Raw genomic sequence first — 24,530 nt, 5'->3', positions numbered from 1 at the left:
ACTTGAAATGAAATTGTGATTGGTTAGCTAGGATCCAATAATGAACCAGGAGTGTTGACATCATCCAAATTATGCGTTTTCATGGGGTTAGACCAGGGGTGTGAAACATACGGCCCGCGGGCCAGATCAGGCCCGCGAGATGATTTTGTAAAGTTAAAAAAAAAAAAAAAAAAAAGAGGAGTTGGACCAATTAATCAGCCGACCACAATTAAAACATAGAAATTCATAATTCCACAAGCAATCAACAGAGCAATGCAACTTGTCTAAAATTCATAGACCGACATAAACGTGTTAAATACGACACAAATTCAATTACTGGTAATTTTGCATTTGCATTTGCATTTGTTATTTTTTGGAACCTTATTTTTACAGTTGAGCCCCGCTATGATAGGGCTGACCCACAAAAAATAAAATAAAATAAAATAAAATAAAATAAAATAAAATAAAATAAAAATAAAAAAGCGAAAATCTGCATATAATTGACACCAATTGTATACCATGATTTTCCCGAACCGGCCCACTTGGTAATATATTTCGCTCCATGTGGCCCTTGAGATAATATGAGTTTGACAGCCCTGGTTTAGACACACAAATATGTCATGTGTCATGACACATGTGTCCGGCCCTGACTCCATCTACTTACTTCACAGTTCAGTCAGGGGGTTATTTGATGAACAGCACAGCAAGCGCTTTGTTCGGAGGGGGGGAATAGGGAATGGTTGAAAAGTTTTCTAATGCTTTGTAATCTTCAGCCGATCGACTTATACCAGTTACAGGCTGATGTAAGACTGCAGAGTCATTGGAATGGCTCACAGTAGAGGTGACGACTGTTTTCAGTCAGTGCCCACCACTACTTTACACCAACATCAACCAGTCTTCCTTACGTGTGTGCGTGTGAGTTCATGCCTTTGAGAAATCCAAGAAAGGTATCACAGAAAGAACACTGAGCATGAGACTTGTAGACTTGAACAATAACTCATACAGGGCCAGCCATAAGTGTCAGAGACTGTAAATGATATCTAGACATTAGTACACTTGCGTGTGCACGCTTGTGTCTGTGTGTTGGTGAGTGGGTGTCTTTTTGTCAATGTTTAACAGAGCTGCCTTCAGTAGAGGTCTTGTGTTCACAGGGAGAAGATACCTTTGGCATGAGGCAGCCAAGCTCTCATTTTATAACCTGTTAACATAAGGCCCCGGCAGGCTACAGTGAAGTTCACTTGGTGGTGTGAGCTGATGCAGAAAGAAAGAATAAAAAAAGATGGAGAGATAAATGAAAAAAGGGAGACAGAACAAACAGTAATTGTCTCTGACAGTGTGGAGGTGAAGACAAAAGAGGACTTCCTAAGTGTTCAGGAAAATGGGTTAGTGCTTTAGAGCGGAGGGGAAAAAAAGAACATTTTACTTGTAACATCAGGGGACCTGAGCCTCAAAGCAGCGGATTGCCCCACATAATACAACTCTCCCGAGGAAGGTACAGGTTGACAGGAAATGAACGTGGAAAGATATGAATGATGAGCAGCCATAACATTGGCTATGCCTGAGATTCTATACAAGAGCTGTATCAAAAACTCTCCTTTTACAAAGACGATAACGTAGTCAAATGTCTGACATTGTGCTTATAGTTTATTGTGGTAAAGAACTGCACTGGGTCATACGTGGAGGCGTTTCTAATATTTTGACGAAACAGCAAGAAAACCATAGAATAACGTGGTAAAACTGCAATAGATGAAATTATGGTCACAAATGAAATCCAGTGTTAGAGTGAAGCCGCAATAACCGAAACACGAAGAAGTGAGGGAACATTGTACAACCAAAAACTACTAATGTAATACCGTACAGTAAATGGGGTAAGTTGAGCTAACCGGCTCAACTTGCCCCTGGCCATATTTCTCAACTTACCCCATGGCTTCCATCATAAATTTATTCCCAACATTACACTTAAACTTATGATGGAATACATTTACTTTCATTAGTAAAAAATATTTTGTTTTTACATAAATGTCAAACCGGCGGCACGGTCAATCAGCGGTTAGCACATCCGCCTCCCAGGTCTGAGGACTCCGGTTCGAGTCCAGGCTCCGGCCTTCCTGGGTGGAGTTTGCATGTTCTCTCCGTGCCCGTGTGGGTCTTCTCCGGGTACTCCGGTCTCCTCCCACATTCCAAAGACATGCATGGCAGGTTAATTGGGCACCTCTGAATTGTCCCTAGGTGTGCTTGTGAGTGTGGATGGTTGTTCGTCTTTGTGTGCCCTGCGATTGGCTGGCAACCAGTCCAGCGTGTCCCCCGCCTACTGCCCAGAGCCAGCTGAGATAAGCGCCAGAACCCGCCACGACCCTTGTGAGGAATAAGCTGTCAAGAAAATGGATGAATGGATAAATGTCAAACCACTTTTGCCATGTGGCTGAGGCTCCTACCTTTACAGATATTCCATGAAATGGAGTTGTTATCCTAAACATTTAGTCACATAATCATTGTGTTTTTTATTTTTTTATTTTTTATTTTTATAAATATATAGTTCCGTAGAAACAAGGAGATGGGTCAACTTTCCCATAGGCCAGGGCTTCTCAATGATTTTTTGTTACAACCCCCTCTCCAGGAAGAATAAAACATTTCGCTCCCCCACAAATATCCGCCCCGACTATAAATAGTATCATTTGTCTATAAAATTGTTGTATGTATACCTGGGTAGATGAGGTGCGTGTGCTTTCTCTGACAATGAAATCGCCACTGCCACCTACTGTAGTGGATGTGCAATTACACTTTATTCTAGTACAGCGAAGAAGAAAAAATAAAAAATAAAATAAAAAGCATGTTTCCTGAGGGCCCGTCCTCCTATTTGAGAAAGATTGCCGTAGGCTCAACTTACCCCAGAGTCCCATACGAATCAAATGTAAGCTATGTTATGTGTTTTATTGCATTAAAGGGTTACTTTTTTAACAATGATTTTTTTTTGGTACTTGGGACACTAACTGTACAGTATGGACTGACAAATAAATCAAAGGATAACCAAACAGATTGTGCTCTACTTCTTACTTCTTAGTATTTCTATATACAAGTATAGCCCTGAATTCCTAAACCATGACAATGATTTAAAAGTCTTATTTACGTCACAGTATCAGGTCAGTTTGCTGATGCATAGACAAAGTTTCCCAACCATCCTGGGAGTATCCTGTGATGCTGTCACACGAATTGATAGTTTCCATCTGTCTGCTCAAACATCAGGTAAGCAAAGCATGTCTGTTATTGAGAAAAATCAATGGACCTTGCTCAGTACTACAGTGCAGTGCTTCGTCACTGTCTGAATGTGAGCGTGAGTTTGAGTGAAACAGAGCCTGACACAAGGAACTGTTGCAATGAATGACTCTAATCAGTCGGGAGCACAAAGCGTGAATAAAGAGGAGCATGTTGTTCATGTGTAGACATGTAGCAATTGACTGTAAAGGTTTGACTCACATCTCTGACTCTGCTTATTTTAAATGTTTCAATTGACATGCTGCTCTGTGTATGACTGGACTCTACAGATCATCTGCTAGGAAATGAGGCAAGCAATTATCCATCCATTTTCTGAACCGCTACTGTAATAAAACTACACGGTACATGAGCACTGTCCTGGCTGGTCCACCAATATAGTTACGGGAAATTAAAGTAAGCGATCCACAGACGATACTTGAATGGTGGAATGTTAAAATGTTACTTAATACATCACCTGTAATAAAAGTAAGTTAATGGTGATAGTTTGATATCTATTTTCATTGTACCTATAGGACCACTAAATGGAAATGGGAGAATTTTGTAAAAATGTAGACATTTGTAGATAACTCAGAGTAAACATCAAGTCTAAAATGTAAAGCTTTTTTTGCAGTGACAAGGTCAGTGACAAGATGAGAGCATCTTTAAACTAAGACAGACTGAGTGTGTGTGGAATGAGAACCTTCAGGGCTTTTTGTGTCCCCACAAACAAGTGAGCTAATATTCAGTCAGTGCGCAAAGATGCAAATGAGACCATTATAAATTGAAGGAGTGAGTGCTGCATTGCAACAAGGACGTTACCGTTGGTGTGTGAACTTCTAACAAATCGATCTATTATGCATCTTGGTGAGTAAATGTGTTTTTTCTTTTTTTCATTGAAATTTGGCAGTGAAATAAATAAAATCTTTTGAGTGAACAATGTTCTGCTTTATACAGCCAATTCATTTCTACGCTTAGTAGCTGGACATGGCTGATTTGTTCTCATGGCTTGAAGGAAGTGAAAAACCAGATTAAACCCTTACTTCAAATTATTATTATTTTTTTTTTTTTACATTTGTGCAAGCACTCATGCAGAGGCAGAGCAGAAACATGGCCCCAAAGCAATATACATGCAAAGCTTGTGTAATGATATAAAAACGTGTTAAACATTTGCTGGCCAAAGCGTCCCTCAGCATACCGAGAGAACTTCCAAGCATGCAGCTGGTTGAACTTTGTTTTGAATTTAAAGAGTGCTCCAAGCGTTTCTCTGCTACATTGACAGAAGGATTTTTGGGCACTTCCTAAATTTGTACTATTGGACCGCATGACTGGTAAATGTTGTATGAAAGTTGTGCACCCACTCTTGAGCACCTTTGGGCCTGTTTGCTTGCTTTTATGACGTAGGAAAGAGTTTGATGCTTCAGAGCAGTGAGGGTCCATTGTTCACTGGGTACACAGAGTTCCTTTGAGACATTGAAAGAGCATTTTGTCATTCCTTGGACACCACTCTTTCCTCAACTGGCTCATGGTCTGAGGTTCTGCTTTTATTTATTTATTTCCGGGAGAAGTGTTGCCCTGGAAACATCTATATGACCTCTCTCCCACCCTGTAGGCGGGCAGGCAAATGCATGTGCACATTAGCAAACTTAGTTCATCACCATGTTTCCGCCAAACCTCATTAGACACTCAGCACAAAAGGCCGTCTGTCTTTGAAACCTGTCCTATACTCATTGGAAGTTAGTTGAATATTACATAAAAAATATATATTTTATTAGGTAGTATAAAACTGACATATTTTGAACAGAATTTGGAATGATCTCTGTATTGATTCAGAATTATTTACATCTTTATCACAAAGCATCGAACAATGTTTTTTTTTTCCCTCACACTGTTAACAGGAAGGAACTTTTTTTTTTTTGCCATACTAGAATAAAGTGTAATTGTACATCCACTACATTAGATGGCAGTGTGGCACATTGTCAAAGAGTGCACAAGGATTATGCAGAGGTGCATTTAAAATAGTTGTTTTTTTTGTTTGTTTGTTTTTCCCTTGGGGGGGATGTAACAAACCCCGCGACCCTTGTGAGGAGCAAGCGGTGAAGAAAATGGATGGATGGATGGATGGATCAGAAAATAATCAAGAAACACTGTCAGTTTAGCAAAATTATTTTGTTCTTGTTATGATCTGCTGCATAATCCAAGCTCGCCAGGCAGCAATTGCTTTATTAATACAAAGTAACAATGACCTGCTCATTGTTGACAGCATTCTGACTTATATGGCAACATTCAGATTGATACGTTCACTATGTATGTACACGCTGTGTACTTCAAGTTGCTTTTTAAATATGAATCTCGTTATTCACCTCCATGCACAGTCAAAAAGGAAACGTAACCACTGCTCCGTCTCCCTAAACAAAATGGATATTTTGTCCCACCCTGACGTTCTACTGCAACTTGTATCAAAAAGGGTCTTCAAAGAGAAACAGTCTTGGTTGGATATTTATTTTTTGATTCTTGCCGATGTGAAATGTACAAAACTTCTACACTGGAAACACCCAACAAATGCAACTTTTCACTTCAGTCACAATCATTGGGGATGTACAATGTGGAGGAAACAGCAAAAAATAAAAAATAAATAAATAAATAAATAAATAATAATAATAATAATAATAATAATAATAATAATAATAATAATAATAATAATAATAATAATAATAATAATAAAAACTACCACTTGTAAAAGCTTTCATCAACACAATTGGCCAACTCAAAGCACTTGAAGAGAGTTGTGGGCAGAAGGGTGTGCCACCCGTCTCACACACACTACCAGTATATACTGTATCCTAACCATTTTCAGGCCGTGCAAAGTTGGTGGTAACCACTGTGAAGTGGTTGGGTGGTCATCACCGGGTTAGAAATAACATAAAACATTAAAATAGATTATATTCAAGTTTAATTGTTATAATGATAAGTGTGCTAAGAGTCATAGTGCAATTTTGGGTGGCTTCAGCTGACGCAGCAGATTTCGAGAGCTTGAACAAAAGGCCTAATGCGAAAAGCAGAGTTCTCCTTTGCTGCCACTGATCAACAGGATGGCAAGTGAATAGATTTAAATAATACAGTAAGACATTGTTTGTTTTGCTTCTTTTGTTATTTTTGACTCTCTGACCACGTTGCTTTCCACACCATGGCCACAGATGATGTGGAGCCAGAAAGCAGCCACCATGGTCATCATGGGCCATGATCATACAGTACATTTAGCTATTAAATTCTAATCCAATGCCTCGCTAGCATTTTATTCAAACCAAAATAGGCAATTCCTTCCAAATCCTCAAACAAATTCAGCAGCCGAATTCTACAATATTTTGCAAATAAAAATAGCAGTCATTAAGTTTAACAATGCTGGACTCACAGCTCCATTTGCCTCCAGCCTGCAGCAAAATAGCTACCCCAAAAAAAAAAAAAAAAAAACTTGCTGATTGCAATACAGTACATTCTAACTAGCAATGCTAGGCTATATTAAATTAGCGAATACCGCTATGTAGACCGAAGATAGAGCAAAATTATCCTAAACTAGAGACATTTTGTGTCTTTTACAGACTCTTTCCTCATTCTTTCTTCAGAGTAAAATTATTCCGTGTGCAAACTTGGTATAAAAATAATCCCTTGGGATCCTCGAAGCATCAATTTTGATTCGTCTCATGTATGTAATTGTTGCAGCTTTAATTGAGAATCTCATCAGTTCACTGGCTGGTCCAAAAGGCTTGCTCTGCCTCCGACAAAAGATTGTACAATCCGTAATGAATACAGCAAGAAATCTTGTGCCTCCCTCACAGACTATTTCAACACAGCCTGAGCAACAGAGCCACCAGAATTGCTAGCAACACTGTGTGTCTCTCACACTTTTGTCTCCTGCCTCCAGGGTTCCAGAGCCTCCGGGCCCAATCCACAAGACTACGGCGTCAGGCTGTCAAGAGGTTGGTTGAACTCTGTCTACTTTTTGTGCGAACGAGAGTGGACATGTCACATGGAAAACAGGACAGCTTTATCATCTTACCTAAGACAAGGCATGCTTTAAAGTTATGTGTCTGTGTTTGTGTGTGTGTGGTGGTGGTGGTGGTGGGCGGGGGCAGAATTTGTGTGAAGATATCGCTACCAAGTATGTTGCAATATATTGCATCACAACTTTTTATCAACTCTCATTTTCAATTATTATTACTTGCAATAGAAACATATTGAAGCATGTTTACCTCTTGACCGATCAGTCACCAAACCATGTAAATCAACTCATCATCTACTCTTCTATGACCTCATGCTTCACCAACTGATGAACCGGCAGCAAATGCTGGGCTCGGTGTGTCGCATGTGAACTCTGCAGTGCATACAGCATGACTTGTGACAGCAGATCAATATACAATGGAGTGTGCATAACTTCCAGAGGTTAAAAGGTGATTCTTTGTAAGATGAAGGCACCCAGCCAATAAATAAGATGAAGGAGAGGAGTACACGCTTACAAACTACAGCATAGCCAAAACACACTGAAGGGGTGAATGGGCTGAGACTCGGTGCTAGAAAGAGAGAGACAGAATTGATACCTTATCCTTCCCATTTTTCCGTATTGCACTATTAATATTCCTCAAGCTTCAATTTATAGTTCAGACCATCAATTCACCTTTACACGCACTCCTACACACCGTTCTTATTATCAGCCCTTCAATAACAAATCTCCAACACAGTTTGCTTCTCAAAGAGCAATCATTTTTTGTTTTTTGTTTTTTTTTCCGTCAAATTCAACTACTGTACTGTGGAAATTATGTTACTGATATGTCTACATGTGCACAGTGCATGTTTTGTTTATAACTCCAGAAATTACAACCATACAGTAGCTATGAAAGCAGCCTTAGAAGGCAGGAAGAGACAGTGAAGGAGGACTTTGTGTAAAAGGGCAGGGGTTCGATTAGAAATCCATCTGTGACAGTCTGCACTGCTCAAATACAGTAGCTAACACGAAGCAGATGTTGACAAGATGGACCGGAAGTGGGACAAACAGCTGAGTTTTGACCTACTTCTCATCCTTTGGTTGGTACATTTTCCCCCCTGTTAACAAATGTAAATGTGTTGCTAAACACACACTCATATGCTTTAAGTCCAAAACATTACACAAGTGTAGAAAAACTGCTGAGAAAGATAGAAATGAGAAGAAAATATAAGCATATAATTAAAAATAAACCATTATTACTTCTGGTGCAAGCATCCCAGCACAATTACATTACGAAACAATTTAGGAATATTAAGCAGAAGACGGAAAATGAAATTAAGTTTTAGTTTCTACAAATCGACTGGACACTAAAAAAAAAAAAAACTACAGTAGCTACTCAAGTCCCCATTGGGATATCACAATGTTTTGCTTAAGGGGAGAAAAATGCTTAATATTTATAGTAGCAGGGCAGAGTAGTGCAAATAGGAAAGGCGATTAACATTTTATTTGATGACATGCACAATGCAGTACAGCTCTTGAGTGTAATTAAAGTGAAACAGCCACAACGCACAGCTAAATGCACTAATGTGACTTCAAAATGAGATAGAGGAGTGTGCCAAATGAGTTAGTTCAACATGAACAAGACCTCCAGTTAAAGATGTAAACAGAGAAATACCATTACAGTTTTATTTCTCATCATTGGGGAAAATGCAGCCTGTTCTAACAGGAATTTATTAGGACTACACATGGCTTTATTTGGTCAAGAAAAATTACATTTTTCAATATTTCTTAAAACTGCTAACTGAATAGGAGAAAACTGAGAAAGTCTTTTAGTCATCTGTTTTTCTAAAATGTATTATGTATGCTGAATGTTCCTATATATTTTATTAAAAGTTTTTTTTAACGTACTTTTGTTGGAAAAAGAAGATTGAGTCGTATAGTAGCAGCAACAGCAACAGTAGTAGATATAGAAAAAGCTAGATTTCATACTTAGTAAATCAGTTTGTGGTAAACTGTGAACAAACTCATCATTATCTCAGTATTCATAGTTTTTGTGTCTTTTTTGGTGGTGAGCCTTGAGAGTTTTCTTTCTTTCTTTCTTTCTCTTTCTTCCTTTCTTTCTTTATTATAAAATGGCTGCATTGGCTTAATAAAGTTTGGGAAACAGTTCTACCACACAATGAATAACTTCAAAGCTTCTATTACAGTGATTATCAAAGTGTGGCGTGCAAGTGCCACTCAGTGCAGGGCAGGCAAGAGAGGAAGAGCCTCCCTGACCTGCCTGCATGTGGGAAAAAAAAAAAAAAAAAGACAAAACTAATGATTACTTTAAATTATTTTACCATTTTAGTTCTCTGGTCCATGCTTTAAAATGATTTTCACATTCAACCCAATCATGTCAATGATTTAGTCATTAAAAAAGCTGAATTTGCAGATTTCCTGTTCAAATTGTTCATATTGTTAAACAGTGTGGAATTGACTGAAGCGTTGAAAACAACAGTTTCAATTAAAGGTCAAAATTTAATTATAGGCTAATCTTATAGTTCAGGATCATATTTTCGTTTTTCAATAGGTTCGGTGAATGTGCGTAGAATCCCGTAGAAACTGCAGTGACTAAAAAATAAAAATATTTGTTTGTTTGTTTGTTTGTTTGTTAACTACTGTTGCATGTTACTTTTAAGCACAATATCTTTGCATTTTCTCTTTTATTTTCAAACATTTTAGTACAATTTTTATTTAACTTTTGTACTAAGGCATTAAGCCACCCATGTTTTTATGAAAACGTAGGCCCACTGTACTTTAATGTTGGTCTTTAAGGTGCTACTTGGAGAGAGGTTTTTTTTTTTTTAATCTTGTATTTGGGAAACAGTTTGGAGAACCACTGTTAGATGAAATAATGAAAAAGACATTGAGCAGAGTATCTTAACACACAAACACGACTTCAAGTGATAGCATTTAGATGAAAGAGTAAAGTAAAATTGTTCCTCAGAAGTTCAATGAGAGCAAAAGAAACACGAGAGTGTGCCCCTCATGACATGTTGATGCTTTGCTTACCTGTGATGTGTTCACGTAAAGACTCTTTCTGAACTTCCCTCGTCGTATCTCCATTTCAAGAGCCGAGCCGCGGGCAACCGTGGCTCTGGTTGTTTGATTCCGACAAAACATACTTGCTGGCAGCCTCGCACACGCTCACTCCCGGGGGTACACTTCCACAAACCGCCGGGAGTCAGTAAAAAGTTCAACCGAAAACGAGATGCCGAACTCGGATCCAGGTGTCGCATACAAGGCTGCCCCGTCGGGCAGCGAGCACGTCGAAACGAGAAAGCTTCTTTTCTTCCAAAAGTGGAAAATGGTGAAAGACGTGTAAAGTTCCCCTTCTCAGACAACTTTCGCCGTGTGTCCCCCGTAGTGCGGTCTTCATAAAGTGCCAGGCCAAGACCAAAGTTTGTCCTGCCCCATTCACACAGACTTTAGCGATAATGTGACCAGCCTGCTCCTCACACTCACGTGCAGCCACTCCTGTTGAACTCCAGTGAAGAAGTTTACATTTGAAGTAAAATTGAATAAATCCATCCAATTTCAAATACCTACAGTGAAAGTAAAAGAACTGAAATGTTTACCAGCAAAACAAGCTCAAATTAATTAATTAATTAATTAATTGCTCATTTGGTAGCCTACACCTGCACAATCCTGTATCAAACTTCCACCTTAAATAATAAAGTGTTTGCTTTAGTCAATATCTTGACTAATAGGCCTACGTATTGGTCAAGACCCATGTAATAATAATAATAATAATAATAATAATAATAATAATAATAAATTCACTGTTAACAAACATGTAGACATACTAAATCGTGAGATTTGTTGAGTTGCTATTCCTTGAGTTGCTAATGTTAGCCCTATCTATCTATCTATCTATCATTATAAGAGTGGACATATTTAGACTTCACATCCACCTTCACATTATGAAACAATGTGAATATTTTCTTTGCCACCAGCCACTGTTTCTCCTTCACTGAAGAGCAACAATTTGACAAGAAAAAGAAATTTAATTAATGAAGACTATCTTTTAAACATAGAATGTCTTTCCACTGACTGTCAGTGTAGGTGGCTGTCAAGTAGCCTTTGTCACCATGGTAAAGACTTAAAACAGTTAATTTATGAGGATGGAATGTGACCATCTATTTACTGGACCTGCTGTGAGTGGAATTCAGAGAGGTCAGAGTGTCACGGAAGATCAGTCACAGTGAAGCAGAGGCCACATCGACTTGGTAACGGAAACCTGCTGGGTACATGAAATCCCACCGGAGGAATGCATGCACGCTCGTGAGCATCACAATAGAACAGGTTTATCAAAGCATGCGGGTTCACAAAAATGGACCTCAAGGTCATTTCTGGGGCATGTCAGCGTTCCCAAAGCTACATTCATCCTTTTTGCAGCCTTCCTGTCTCAAAAGCAATTATGGCATCCTCGAGAAAATGGGATTCTAGGCCATTTCATTCAAAAGTTACCACACTGTGCCTTTAGTGGTACAATAACTTGCACCATCACATATACTGCATCTGTTCCCTGTATTCTTGACTTTTACACCCTGATAACAGACCTGCAACAGTAATAGTAAAATTATTGGCCTCATACAGTATATTAGCGCAAAATGCACATTTCGGGACCACAATCAACATATGATAGTTACGCCCAGAAGCACTTGGATGACGGCAGAATTTTAAATCAGGTGCCTTCATACATCATCACAAGTGATTTCAATTATAACGGAGGTTTCACAAAAATATTTCAGGAATTACAGCCATTTATGTATGCAAATTGCCTTAATTGTCAGCGTCTCATTTTGGTAAATTTATCCTTTATAACGACTTTTATCTAGACATGTCAACATAAAGTGGTTATAAAAAGTCTACACACCCCTGTTCAAATGGCAGACTTGTGATATACTGTATATTTATGTATGAAAAAAATATAAAAAATTAACCCAAGGTAAATCATGTGTAGAGATTAGTTACATGTTTGCAGTTGACCCCCACCAACATTGAATATGTTATTTATTAGCAGGATGTTTGTTGATGGGTGCTTGTGTAAATAGCTTTAGGCTGTTGATCTCATGCTGCAATGTGATCTAACTGGGAGGTGTTTGTGTATGTGTGTGGGTTTCTCTCAGACGGTGTGTGTGAATTACAGATTATGTTTACAGGTCTCATGCCGCTGTGGTCAGTAGGGGGTAGACAGATATCGAGGGCTTGAGGTTAGGGAGGGATGCTTTCTCCAACCGGGCCTGCCCGCTTTTCAACTCCTCTCGGGGGCTCCATGTGAGCCCTTTGGGCAGCTCAGCTTCAACACAAGCAATGTGCTTATGTGTATGCTTTGTCATGGCACATTTCAAAGCCATCTGGAAGGAAAAGATAGGTTTGCTTTTATCTGCATCTTCTTTTTTATAAATCCCGCAAACTATATTTTGCTGGTAACTGCTCCATTTTCTTCTCCTCTCGTATTTTTGCCCCCTCGTAGCAAAAACAAACATGACAGCTCATCAACACTGACACAGAGGCACGAGGATACAAAATGGCATCAACAAAGGAACTGCTGATCATGGAAGAAAAAAAATGACTGTGTAGCAGCTGGAGGATGATCATGTGGTGCAAAAAAAAAAACCCATGTGACAACCATGCAGGGACATTTTTCCACAAAAGACAATTTCACCCAGCTTTCTCACTTGTATGTACTCTAAATGCGCTGGATAGACCGCCCAGCAGCTTGGATCCTGAGAAGAGGGAGTAAGCAAGTGTCATTTCATCAGCATGAGAAATATTTTTTATTTTGCTTCCTTTTCAGTGAACCAAAGTATTGAGGACCAAGAGGAATGACTGTGGCTTTCGAGTCTACAATCATGCGGTCGTCTACATTCTAAATATAAAAGGGAATAGTTACAGTGCTTTCACAGCTCTCCTTACTGTAGGAACCATTTTTAGGATGTCAGATCAAGGGGAAATGACAAATGCTAACAAATCATACTTAAGATGAGTGGAAATCAATTAAGTCAACCTGACATTGGCATTCGTTTGCCTCGCTTACATTCCCCTCAAGGGTGTACATTTTACAAATGTATATGGAAATATGTATCATCTGCACTGTAGCATCCTAATTTACTTTCTCCATATATTTTAAATTTCTCTCGCGCTAGTAAACCACTTCCATGCTAACGTCCTGAGGGTTTGCAGGATTACGTTCATGGATGGGTCTCCACACTGTAATCATGTCTGCCATATGTTCCTGCATAGCTCCTGATCGAGGGTGTATAAGTGACAGATGCAGTGCTGTTTCTTTCTGGATCAGAAGTAGTTCTATATACTTTAATATATGAATGAAATAAAAACTAAGGACAATGTTCAGAGATTGATACAAAATGATTATGAGAAGATTTGTTTCTAAGCATGCCATATGCACTAGGCTCCTTTACACGAGTCTGACTTCTGCTGGACAACACATGCCATTGCAAGCTCACGTCAGTCTATTACCTCGCATACAAAGTCACCAGACACTTCATTAAGCACACACAAGAGCAAATTGTCATCTTCAGAAGGCGGATTAATCTCACTTTTGATTGACACTGTTAAACATGTATCAACTGAAAAAAAAACAGGATATTTGATAGCGCTCTTGATTCAGACATTAGTTCTCGTGGAGGATAGAGTATAAAATATATCAAGGAAATACAGAGGCAGAAGGTGGATTAATCTCACTTTTGATTGACACTTTTAAACATGTATCAACTGAAAAAAACAAACAAACAGGATATTTGATTGCGCTCTTGATTCAGACATTAGTTCTCGTGGAGGATAGAGTATAAAATAGATCAAGGAAATACAGAGGCGGTTATGGAGAGTTTATTTCATGTCCTTTATTAAATCTATTTACAAAGAATACAAAATTGTCCTTCCTCAGTTGAGCTCAAACTAACAAGTACAATGACCACTTGTGGTGAAAGACCAATATCTTTTTTTCATTTCTAGTGTGGTTTGGTCCATTTGGCAGCTTCGCTGCGACCTTGTTTCAAACCCTAGAAAAGTACAATTTCATCAAATAAAATCCCATCAGAAAACAGAATGTAGCATATGTACAGTTTTCAATGAAACAATCCATACCAAGTAGTAGCCTGTGTGGTAGCCACTCATGTACCAGGAGATGAGCATGCTGCCCATGGCCGCATCATCTCCCATATCGGGACTCATGGGAGGGGGTGGAGGGATCATCTGAGGGCACACAAAGAGAGAAAAGAAAGAAGAAGATGGTAACTCAATACAGTGTCAATATTTGACTTAACATTACAAACTGAACACATTCATAACTGTCATTCAACTCACTGGTGGGCCGAATTGCATCATGGGATGCCAGGGGGGCGGTACATGACCGTGACCACCAGAATGTCTTTTGCCACCCTGGGTGTGATAAAAAGTCAGAAAACCTGTTATAACACTCAATTCACGAATACTATATACATTTTATGAAGTACACTTGCAAAATGGGAGGTGGTATATAAGTTGATCATGTGTCTGAGCCACATATATGGAACACACGAACTGAGAAGAATGACTGGACATGTCATTGTGATCTTACCTGTCTGAATGGTGGCATGGGAGGTGGGCATGGAGGAGGGAATCCAGGAGCCCACATAGGGGGGGGAGCCTTGTGAAATTTGGCCTTTTGGCTTTTACTGTCTGGCTGCTGTTTGTGCTGGTTTGGTTCTGTTGACCTGTCACTTTCCTCTGTGGAAGATTCTGCCTCCTGCGTCTAAATTATGAGAGAAAAAATAAAATAAAATACAGTCCTATTTATTTTTCTCGTGTGATCAAAGTCTTCAAAGGCACAAGCCTCATAAGTATCTGAAAGACCATCCTGTGTGACCATTGGTATGTGTGAACCCAGCAGACTATCAAAACACATACAAACATGGCATCTGTAAAGCTGGTGTTATAACTTTAAGAGGAAGACCTACTGCAGATGAACCCTTCAGTAAATCCCACAGGACATAATACAATATAGAAAACATGTTTAGAATGTTCAGGATGTCAAAAATGACCTTTTTCTGTTTAATTGCAGGTATAATTTGGACGGATGTGATTCCAGCATTTGACAGCTAAGGCGTTGCAGTTTTTCTAAGCATGACATTCCCTTGTCCCTGACTTGCCAATTGACATTGGAGAGGTTGCAAATTTGTCACCTGGCAGATTGTTTTTCTGTTACCAACTGTAGCACTCAAGTTAGGTACAGTGCAGCCTTCAGATAGACTATACATAGCTTTGCATGAGCACCTGCTCTCGGAGTTCAATTTTTTCTCAGCGACATTATTAGCAGTAGGCCTTCTGCTGCATGGTTTGTCAAAAGCAGATAATGTTTCAAGAAGATTCCCATTAAAAGCACAAGTGTACTAAATGTTGTTACGATTAAGAACGTTGTTCTTAATTAAAATGGCGCTGAACTGCAAGTGGAGATTTTGAAACACTTCTCCAATGTCACTTGGTGAGCCGAAATCAAGCAAAGCATAAGCTGTCAAATGGTTTTGGGCTCACATCTGTATTTACTATACCTAAAATGAAATGAATAAAAGAAGGATAGACTGACACTTGGGACACTTAATGCAGAACATCGTACACTTGTGTTATTCATAGCCAAATATGAAAACCTGCAGAGAAGACTAAAGCGGTTTCAAGAAGGTTTGTCTTTCATGGTGTTTCCCTGTGTCAAATTAGTTAGGTTTTGATTCATTATTTTTTTTTTTTCAAACAAATCTTCAAGACAAAACCCATATATTCTACCGTGGTTTTGGTTTCTTCATCACCCTCAGAGATCTCCGAAAGCAAGTCTTCGAGGTTCTGCTCTTCCTCATTGCCGTAGTCTGTGTAGACAACTATGCACGTCCCCTTCTTTTTGTCGACAGAGGAGATGGTAGCTGTGTACAGTTGATTGTCTTCTGACCAGTAAGCGCAGCAAGAATCTCCAACCTTCCACTGTGACAATAACAATGACACAGTCGGGAAATGTCATTTCTTAATTTCGCTTTACCACACACAAGAAATGAGCATGTTTAATATACATCCTCACATCTTTATCTGTCGATGCATTAGTTCTTTTCCTGCTGTTCTTCTTTTTATTATTCTTTCGCTTTGTTCCTGGTGGGATTTTTATTGATGCCTGTGGTTCATCGTCTCCTTTAAGGGCAGTCTAGCACAACAACAGGAGCATATCTGTGTGAGTAATCAATATAAAACATAAAAAATAACTACATAAAAACTTAATTTTTGCTACCTTAAATGAGGCGACAGCCTTGTCATAGGCTTTTATCAAGGCGGTGTCATCCCAAATATCTGAGTCATCACTCTGGAAAAGAAGAATACAATTTAGTTAACCTGAATCAACAGTTGCGCATGGATGTTAATATATATATATATATATATATATATATATATATATATATATATATATATATATATATATATATACATATATATACATATACATATATATATATATATATATATGCATTTTAGATTGTTTATGTATGTCTTGGCAGATAGATGATCGATTTCACCTGTTTAACTTGCTTAATGTTTATAAAAGGACAATGATCCTTGCATCATCACTCGGATAGTCATTAAAAAGATTCGACTGAAAATGCTGAGTTCTCATGTAAATTAATTACATTTAATTACCCGTAGCTTCCTGTAAAACCGGACAACGTGCAGGAAACTATTGCATTTGGCAGTGGTTTCGAACTGTTTCTTATACTCCATGCCTATCGTCCAGAGAGACAAGGTACATAGCAATCTGTAACCTATCTTGTGGCATATCTTGCTTTTGTACGCAACTATTTATTAATCGCTACACAGCATGTTGATATGTTAGCTTAACATGCTAGCGCTTTCTAATAACTCTAAAAGCATATTGTACATCAATACGTAGTTTATAATATTACTACAATTATACAGTGCGGTGCGACTCACCTGCCCGGTCCCTCGCATGAACAGCACGTCATTGCATCCATTCGCCATTAAAAAAAACAATGCAAAAATTCACTGCTAAGCACTAAAGAGCTAACGAGCTACATGCATCGAGCAAGACGAGCATATAACGTGGGTCGCTCGCCGTGACGTATTTTACGTGCGACGCACAGGGTTGGCGTGGCAACGCTAGGTTGTTTCTGTGTGTTAGCAAGCTGCGGCTATTCCACGGACGTTAGCCCACATTTGGGGTTGTATTTTGCGTTTATTTGGGGTTGTATTTTGCGTTTGTTTGTCATTCTTTAACCATGATTCAGAAGTCTCTTCTTTCTCTGGGAGCGAAAGTTGTTGTGGCTGCTTCCAACGATGAGGACCACCCGCCGGAAAATATTATTGATGGGTAAGGGTCTCCTCTTTGTTTTTGTTTTGTGAGTATTTGTAAAGTGGTCCAGTTGAGTAAACCACACATACTTCGACTCTTGCCCGGTTTTTTCTATTTTATTATCTCTCTGAACCAGAAACACGAACACGTTTTGGATGTCCACGGGAATGTTTCCTCAAGAGTTCATCATTCGCTTTGCTCAAATTACAAACGTTTCTTCAGTGACCTTGGAGAGCTATAACGGTAACATGATCTACATTAATTATTCTTATACACAATTAGGCAAGAGCTATCTAAAAATAATAAGTCACTTTTCAATGACATGTAGACAAATAATAATATCATAATGTTTGTTATTGATGAGTGTTCCTAATGTTTCTTCCTCTCATGAAGCATGTTAGACTAGGGTGATAATTATTTATTTGTTGTCATAAATTAATTGGTATGTGATGGTGTCACTCAAAATTGAACATTGCTTTATTTTTAAAGTAATATTTTTTTTAAAGCAGCTCTTGTATTTTACCTTACTGAATGCAAAATGTGTATTTTGTTTTGTATGTACATGTAATATCTAGCCCCCATAAATGGCCATCTGAAAATAATGGCATTTTGTCACATTTATCTTCAAAAGATGTATTAAAAAAACGTGTGATTTTTTTGAGAATCACTTTTTTCATGTTTATAACAACATTTATCCATTTAGAGATGTATTGTTACATCCAAATATTTAACGTTGCACTTAAATGTTAAGTGTTACATCTAAATATTAAATCTAAATGTAAATCTTAAATTAAACATTTAAATATAAATGTTAACATTAAATCTCAGCCAAAGCCAACTCATGAAACCCCTAAAAAATCGCTATAGAAAATGGATGGATTTCGTCCGTCCAGTCATCCATCCATCCATCCATCCATCCATCCAGTTTTTCACTCGCAGTGAAGCCGCATGCATGTATGTCATTCCAAGTGTAAATCCAGCTTGGGTAATGCAGCATAAATAAAGTTATTTCATTTTCAAGGCTTCAGGTGTTCCTAAAAATGAGTTAAAAAAAGGCATCTCTTCTTTTATAATGATGCCCTTAGACAAAGCCTAACAGATGACTCACGCTTTGTTAGATGTTCTCCAAGGCTGTATCCTAACCCTAAACACAGCCATTGTTCATTTCATTTTAGTGAAATTCGGTGATGACTTAATTAAATCTGCTGGACAGGCTTGATGACTCTCCCCCCTTGCTTGGTTTTTGCAGTCAAGCATCTAAAAGTAGAAAAGAACACATCACAAAACGCCTCTCACTTTGAGTTTGTGGCAGAGAAAGGTAGGGATGATGAATATATGCATGTATTAGTCACTCACTTGCTTTACAAATCCCAATTAACTGATTTTTCCTGCAGAATTGAAACTCACAGAGGGACATCTTCAGACAAATTCTATTTCAGTAGGTTCAACATGATAATGTCAAACATAATTAATGGAATGAACTTGGGGGCAAATCCTAACTTGTTTTCGTAACTTGTTTTTGTTTTCCAGCTAAACGGAACCAATGCGACTCACCTTCGTTTTATCATCACCTCAGGATATGATCACTTCGTTTCAGTGCACAGAGTTGGTGTACAAAAATGACACCTGCACTATCCACATCACCATTGTCACATACATTTGTCACTTAAAGCAGGGGGGTTCATGTGAAATATACAATACATTGGATATACAAGTCTACAGACTACATTACAAATGACAGGCTTATGTGACATAAGAATTAGACCAAGATAAATAATTTAAAAACGTTTTCCACCTTCAGTGTGATGTATAACCTGTACACCTCAAATGTTTAAAAAAATAAATAAAAAAATGCCGAATGTGGCGGTGTTCAGATTTAAACATATTCACGCATTACAGTCACATTAAATGGGAGCCAGCACACACCTTCCACCATTTGTAAGTGCCTCTGATTAACACCCCCAGATACATTTAAGCTGTTAAAGTAGTCTCTTCCTGTCTTTTTTTTTTTTTTTTTTAAATTGCCCCCGCGACCCGACCTTGGATAAGTGGTAGAAGGTGGATGGATGGATGGATGGATGGATGGATGGATGGATGGATGGATGGATGGATGGACGGACGGACGGCTGGACGGACGGCTGGGTGGACGGATGGATGGATGGATGGATGGACGGACGGACGGACGGACGGCTGGACGGACGGCTGGGTGGACGGACGGATGGATGGATGGATGGATGGATGGATGGATGGATGGATGGATGGATGGATGGATGGATGCTTCCTAGCATTAGCCTGCAGGTTTTGTGCTAAATGCTACATAATTCCCTCCATCTTGACTAAGGTCCCAGTTCCAGCTGAGAAAAACACCTTCACTATAGGTATGGTGTTCTCCAAGTGATGTTGTGTTTTGCACCAATCACGCCTTTTGGAGTTTTGCCCGGATGGATGGAGGGATGGATGGATGGATGGATGGATGGATGGATGGATGGATGGATGGATGGATGGATGGATGGATGGATGGACGGACGGACGGACGGACGGATGGATGGATGGATGGAATTTCAACCTAGGTTTAATTGTGCCATAATGCAATCTCCCGAACTGGGTATACGCATTCTTGTCTGTTAGTACAGTGAAGAATGATAGCTGCTTCATCATGCTTTTACCTGTTTTTCTTCAGCCGCAATTGGGCTGCACAAAACCTTCCGCTAGAAAGAAAGAAAGAAAGAAAGAAAGAAAGAAAGAAAGAGAGTGCCAGGAAAAGCCTTCTAGAACATTTGAACTTTATCCAGGGTCAATCAGAGGCACTTTGCATGTGTGTGTTGACTCCAATTGAACATGAATTTGAGTGTGATTGGTTAATTCTATGTTCACACTTGTACATTTATTTTTATTCCACCTATAGAAATATCCTAATAATCCATTGAGTTGCATATGTTAAAGTTTCCATTAATGGTTGAAACATTTTTTTTTAAATATCTTATTTTTTTATATCACCAAAAAATTGTGTTTGATGAGGGGTGTGTAGGCTTTTTATATACACGATACAGTACAGTTCAACAGAGATTCAAACACAGTAACCACTTGCTCCTCCGTGCTACCCTATAAATTATTTATACCCTGGACTAATGTGGACTGAAAGCAATTTTTTTTGTTGTTGCTGGAAGTGATACAAGAAAGTGGAAAAAGAAATTGTGCTGTAAATGAAAACTATAAAACTTACCTGTTGCTTAAAACATTGGATCCATCTGATTTGAGTAAAAAACTTTTTTTCAAAATGTGTAAGAGATATACTGAAAGTAAGTTTAGATAAGTTGGATGGCATTGGTTAGCAGCTGTGCTTCACAGTCGAAAGGTGCTTGGTTTGAATCTTTGCTCCAGGTTGTGGCTACCTCCCACAATCAAAACATGGATGCGAGCCTCACTGAAGAGTCAGACTATCAATGTGAAGTGTGAATTAGTGCTTGGTGAGCAGTCTGGGGCGTATGCCACCTCTCGCCCAAAAGTTATCTTAAAGATATGGATTCACTTAAGAGAGCTTTCATAGCATTTTCATCTGTTTCTGCTAATTTGGCAAAACTTCAGAACAAGAGCTGGCTTGCTATGAATGGCACCAATACAAAGAGCATTTCTTTCTCATTTTCTCTCAGAGAGACACAGTTAATTAACAAATTTTCATCTCAAGGGGAGGGGAGGCTTGATTTGGCATCTGGACAGGCCCCCCTTCCATGTGCCGATATTGACATCCCTATAGAAAGGGGAGATCATGGGTGATGCAACTGGAGGCTAGTGGGATCCAGATGGTTTCCCAGCCAACCACTCTCAGTCTCTATAGGCCGCAAAACCTATTCTCTTTAGCGCACGCATGCATGTGCACAACCACACGGTGTACTCCCATCCTCCACACAGCCGCGCTATGCTTGCCCCTATCTCCCTCCACTGCCATGTCATCTTATCAGGTTGCACGCGGACCCTTTGGGACTCCCTCCCCAATTACTTTGCTGACTGCCGAGGAGCGCGGGGATTTGCCGAGGCGGTGCTGTAGCACGTCTCTTTGAATAAACCAATAAAAGTATAAAATACCGGGCTAAATAACAAGCCCCCTGATATTTAAGGAGCAACTAATTGCTCAGGGTTATGTCCGCGATATAGCACATTTGAGTATGTGAGTGTAATGAGTAATGAGGGCAAGGTAGCAACTGATACACTGTTATTGACTCATTTATTATTTACCACTATGGCTTATTTATAGTAGCGGGTGGGCTTTTGTCACAGGTAAGGATATTCCACTTTACCAATCTTGGTAATCTGAATATGCTGCGGTAAATATGGTTTGCAAATGCTCCTCCCCTCCGCTAATGAATTCAGGCCCCCTTTTGTTCTTGACTGTCAGCCGATGAGGAGAATCACAGCAGGATATGAGAGTGTCATTATCATGTCACTGCAGGGCAGGTTTCGGTTATCGGCCGGTGTCTTCTCAGGGCTTTCTTAATGGCTGCCGAATGACATTGAGAGACGCCAGCCGGATCACAACTCATTATAGCACAAAGCATTATTAGCAAGGCGTATCCTGCGATAGTGAACAAAATAAGCGCTGTAGAACATGGACGGATGAATGAATTTCTTATTGTTTTATAATTAGACTTCATTAAAAATCTTTTTGTGGGAGATGTTTGGATTATGTTTTGAACACCAAAGATGTTTATTTAAGCAGGGTACACATGTACAGATGTTTAACATTTTAATCCATTTTTAAAACGTGACCCCAAACATAATGGGGGAAAAATGGCATGTTTCTGCTTAGTGGTTTTATTATGTGGCGACTTGAAATGATTAAGACAGCACACCACAAACATAACAATCGGTCTCATTCACAAACAACCCCCAAATTTTCTGGATAATAATAGTATGTTCTATGCACCCTCACTAGTTTAAATACAGTGTGGAAAATGAACGAAGTAGGGAAAAAAAAACCTTTCCCCCAGGGTAGGCAGCCATTTTACCACTTGCTGGTGACTGAAATTGACATCACAGTTGCTCAAGTAAGGCTCAATCATGGCTCACCTGTTTTCTGAGTTTGGTCATGTAACATTCGCAAGCTGAGCCCTGATCGGTCGTTACCTGAGCCCTGAGAAACTGATTTAGTTTTCAGTCCAGAGCAAGTGGCAAAATGACCCCCCCCCCCCCCCCCCCCCCCCGTGATGGATAAAAAAAATTGAAATTGCTCCTTAATTTACATTCCACCAATATTAATCAGAATACCATGCTTAGACAACTGGGGCTGCATAGAACATATTGTTATAAAGATATCATTTGTAGTTGACTTCCCCTTGTATCTTCAAACATTTGAAACAAATTTGTGAATTATTAATATGTTCTTACATGAATTTATTCTTACTTTGCAGCAAGTTTAGAACTTTCTCAGACTATGCATTCAGACAATGGCTTTGCTTTTGAGAAAAAAAAAGTTAAGATGCACAATGTGCAAATACTAGATGAATTTATAAAAATATCGCAATATTCGAAAGCTGGAATTAGCTAATGAGATGACTAATGAGTAGTTGTCCTAATTTTAATTTTTGGGGCTATCTCTGTGTCTCCAATTCAAACCTCCTTGCCGATCTCATTTTGATGTATCAAACAGATACACTTTCATGTGGAAAATTAAAATAGAGGTGTCGTTTATGCATGATTGCATGTTTCAGATAATGGGCACAATTTCAAGGAATCTTCTGACTCACTAATAATACACAAGGTGGTGAGAAGGCAATCAGCTCGTGTGCGCATATCATAAATCTAACTGTGATTTTGCCCATAAACTGAACTTGTTTTCATTTGCTACGATTTCTATTCGTAAATGCAGCTCAATGTTGGTATTAATGAAAGTCTTGGATCCGGCTCTTTATCCAGCTCTGCACCAACATGTAACATGTCCTTCATTCGCCCAATGTTGAGCACATCTAAAGGCTGTATGCGTTATGATGATGTCTTCTAGTGAATACGACTCCTTACCACTCTCTGCTCTGTTAAACAGACTTTGAATGTGTCCTTATCAGTTATGAGTAATCCTCCATGCATGCCATTAACAAAAGAGCCGCATACTGGCAACAGCCCTTAATTTGATTTCACATCTGATTTTGGTACAATCGGCTCATTTAGAGAAGGAGATGATTTGACGAGAAGAAAACAATCTCATTTGTTAAATCCAAAAAGGGGAGAATCATAATGAGCGAATGACAAAAGATTGGAGCTGAAGCTTAGAATCCATCAGTAGTATTCAATCTAAATGTAGCGATATTGCTTTCTATTTTTGTGTTGTAATCAAATGCAGTGTTGTCTCAAAGTCAGAACATTAAAAAAAAAAATGATGAGACCCCCTTTGTTTGATAAGTTCGTTGTTGGGTGACATCATGCTCGTCCTCACAGAGATGTAGCGTTAGGCCTTATATACACCAATCCGACGTCGGGAGTCGGAGAGCGTTGGGCCGACGGCATGAAATAAATTACTGTCGTACAGTCGTATCGAGTTGGAATACGTCGGGGTGGCGTTTTCAGAAAATTCAACATGTTGAATCGGCGTTGGGGCATTTGATCACTGTGATTGGCTGTTAGCTAGCGAAACAGAGCACGGGACAAGAAGAGGAAGTGACAAACGCGGATTAACAGTACTAGTGATCGATAGCCTGAACCTCCAACATGTGGAACTGCTCAGGGAAAAGCCGGACAAAATTGTTGAAGTCGGCGGTTACCTGCAATTCCAGCTCTCAACAAAGGTTCGTGTAAGCTCCTTGCCTTGGTCGCTGGACTATCCAGCATTTGGCCCATTTTGTGCAGTTTCTCCTTATCTTGCGCCTTTGCTGCCTTAATCTTTGTACAGTCGCGAGCTAGGGTTGACAATGACAGCAAAATACAATACTGTGCAAAAAGCCGCAG

General features: G+C 39.1%; 3 protein-coding genes across 4 annotated transcripts in view; 1 reads left to right on the top strand and 2 right to left on the bottom strand.

Moving 5' to 3' along the window:
* The window catches only part of rtkna (rhotekin a), a 64,427-nt gene extending 53,714 nt beyond the window's left edge, over window positions 1-10,713 (bottom strand). The window contains exon 1 of one of the 2 annotated variants that reach the window (XM_077522598.1): window positions 10,262-10,713. In XM_077522598.1, the coding sequence (XP_077378724.1) occupies window positions 10,262-10,372 (111 nt within the window). In that variant the 5' untranslated portion in view covers window positions 10,373-10,713. The remainder of the gene's footprint in view (window positions 1-10,261) is intronic. The other variant, XM_077522601.1, reaches the window with a different exon arrangement.
* A 3,386-nt stretch (window positions 10,714-14,099) lies between these two features.
* Window positions 14,100-17,387, bottom strand: smn1 (survival of motor neuron 1, telomeric). Its single transcript, XM_077522644.1, has 8 exons — window positions 17,219-17,387; window positions 16,524-16,595; window positions 16,320-16,439; window positions 16,034-16,225; window positions 14,835-15,008; window positions 14,582-14,656; window positions 14,363-14,470; window positions 14,100-14,277 (listed from the first exon to the last, which is right to left on the bottom strand). The coding sequence occupies exons 1-8, from the start codon at window positions 17,264-17,266 to the stop codon at window positions 14,227-14,229; spliced, it is 840 nt and encodes a 279-aa protein (XP_077378770.1). The 5' UTR covers window positions 17,267-17,387; the 3' UTR covers window positions 14,100-14,226.
* On the top strand, window positions 17,358-19,478 carry hspb11 (heat shock protein, alpha-crystallin-related, b11). Its single transcript, XM_077522646.1, has 5 exons — window positions 17,358-17,615; window positions 17,734-17,840; window positions 18,847-18,915; window positions 18,992-19,035; window positions 19,128-19,478. Exons 1-5 carry the CDS (start codon window positions 17,524-17,526, stop codon window positions 19,218-19,220), a joined length of 405 nt encoding a protein of 134 aa, XP_077378772.1. The 5' UTR covers window positions 17,358-17,523; the 3' UTR covers window positions 19,221-19,478.
* The last annotated feature ends 5,052 nt before the right edge of the window (window positions 19,479-24,530 follow it).

This window comes from Festucalex cinctus, chromosome 5 (assembly GCF_051991245.1).
Source record: "Festucalex cinctus isolate MCC-2025b chromosome 5, RoL_Fcin_1.0, whole genome shotgun sequence".
NCBI lineage: Eukaryota > Metazoa > Chordata > Actinopteri > Syngnathiformes > Syngnathidae > Festucalex > Festucalex cinctus.
This window is presented reverse-complemented; position numbering and strand designations above follow the sequence as displayed.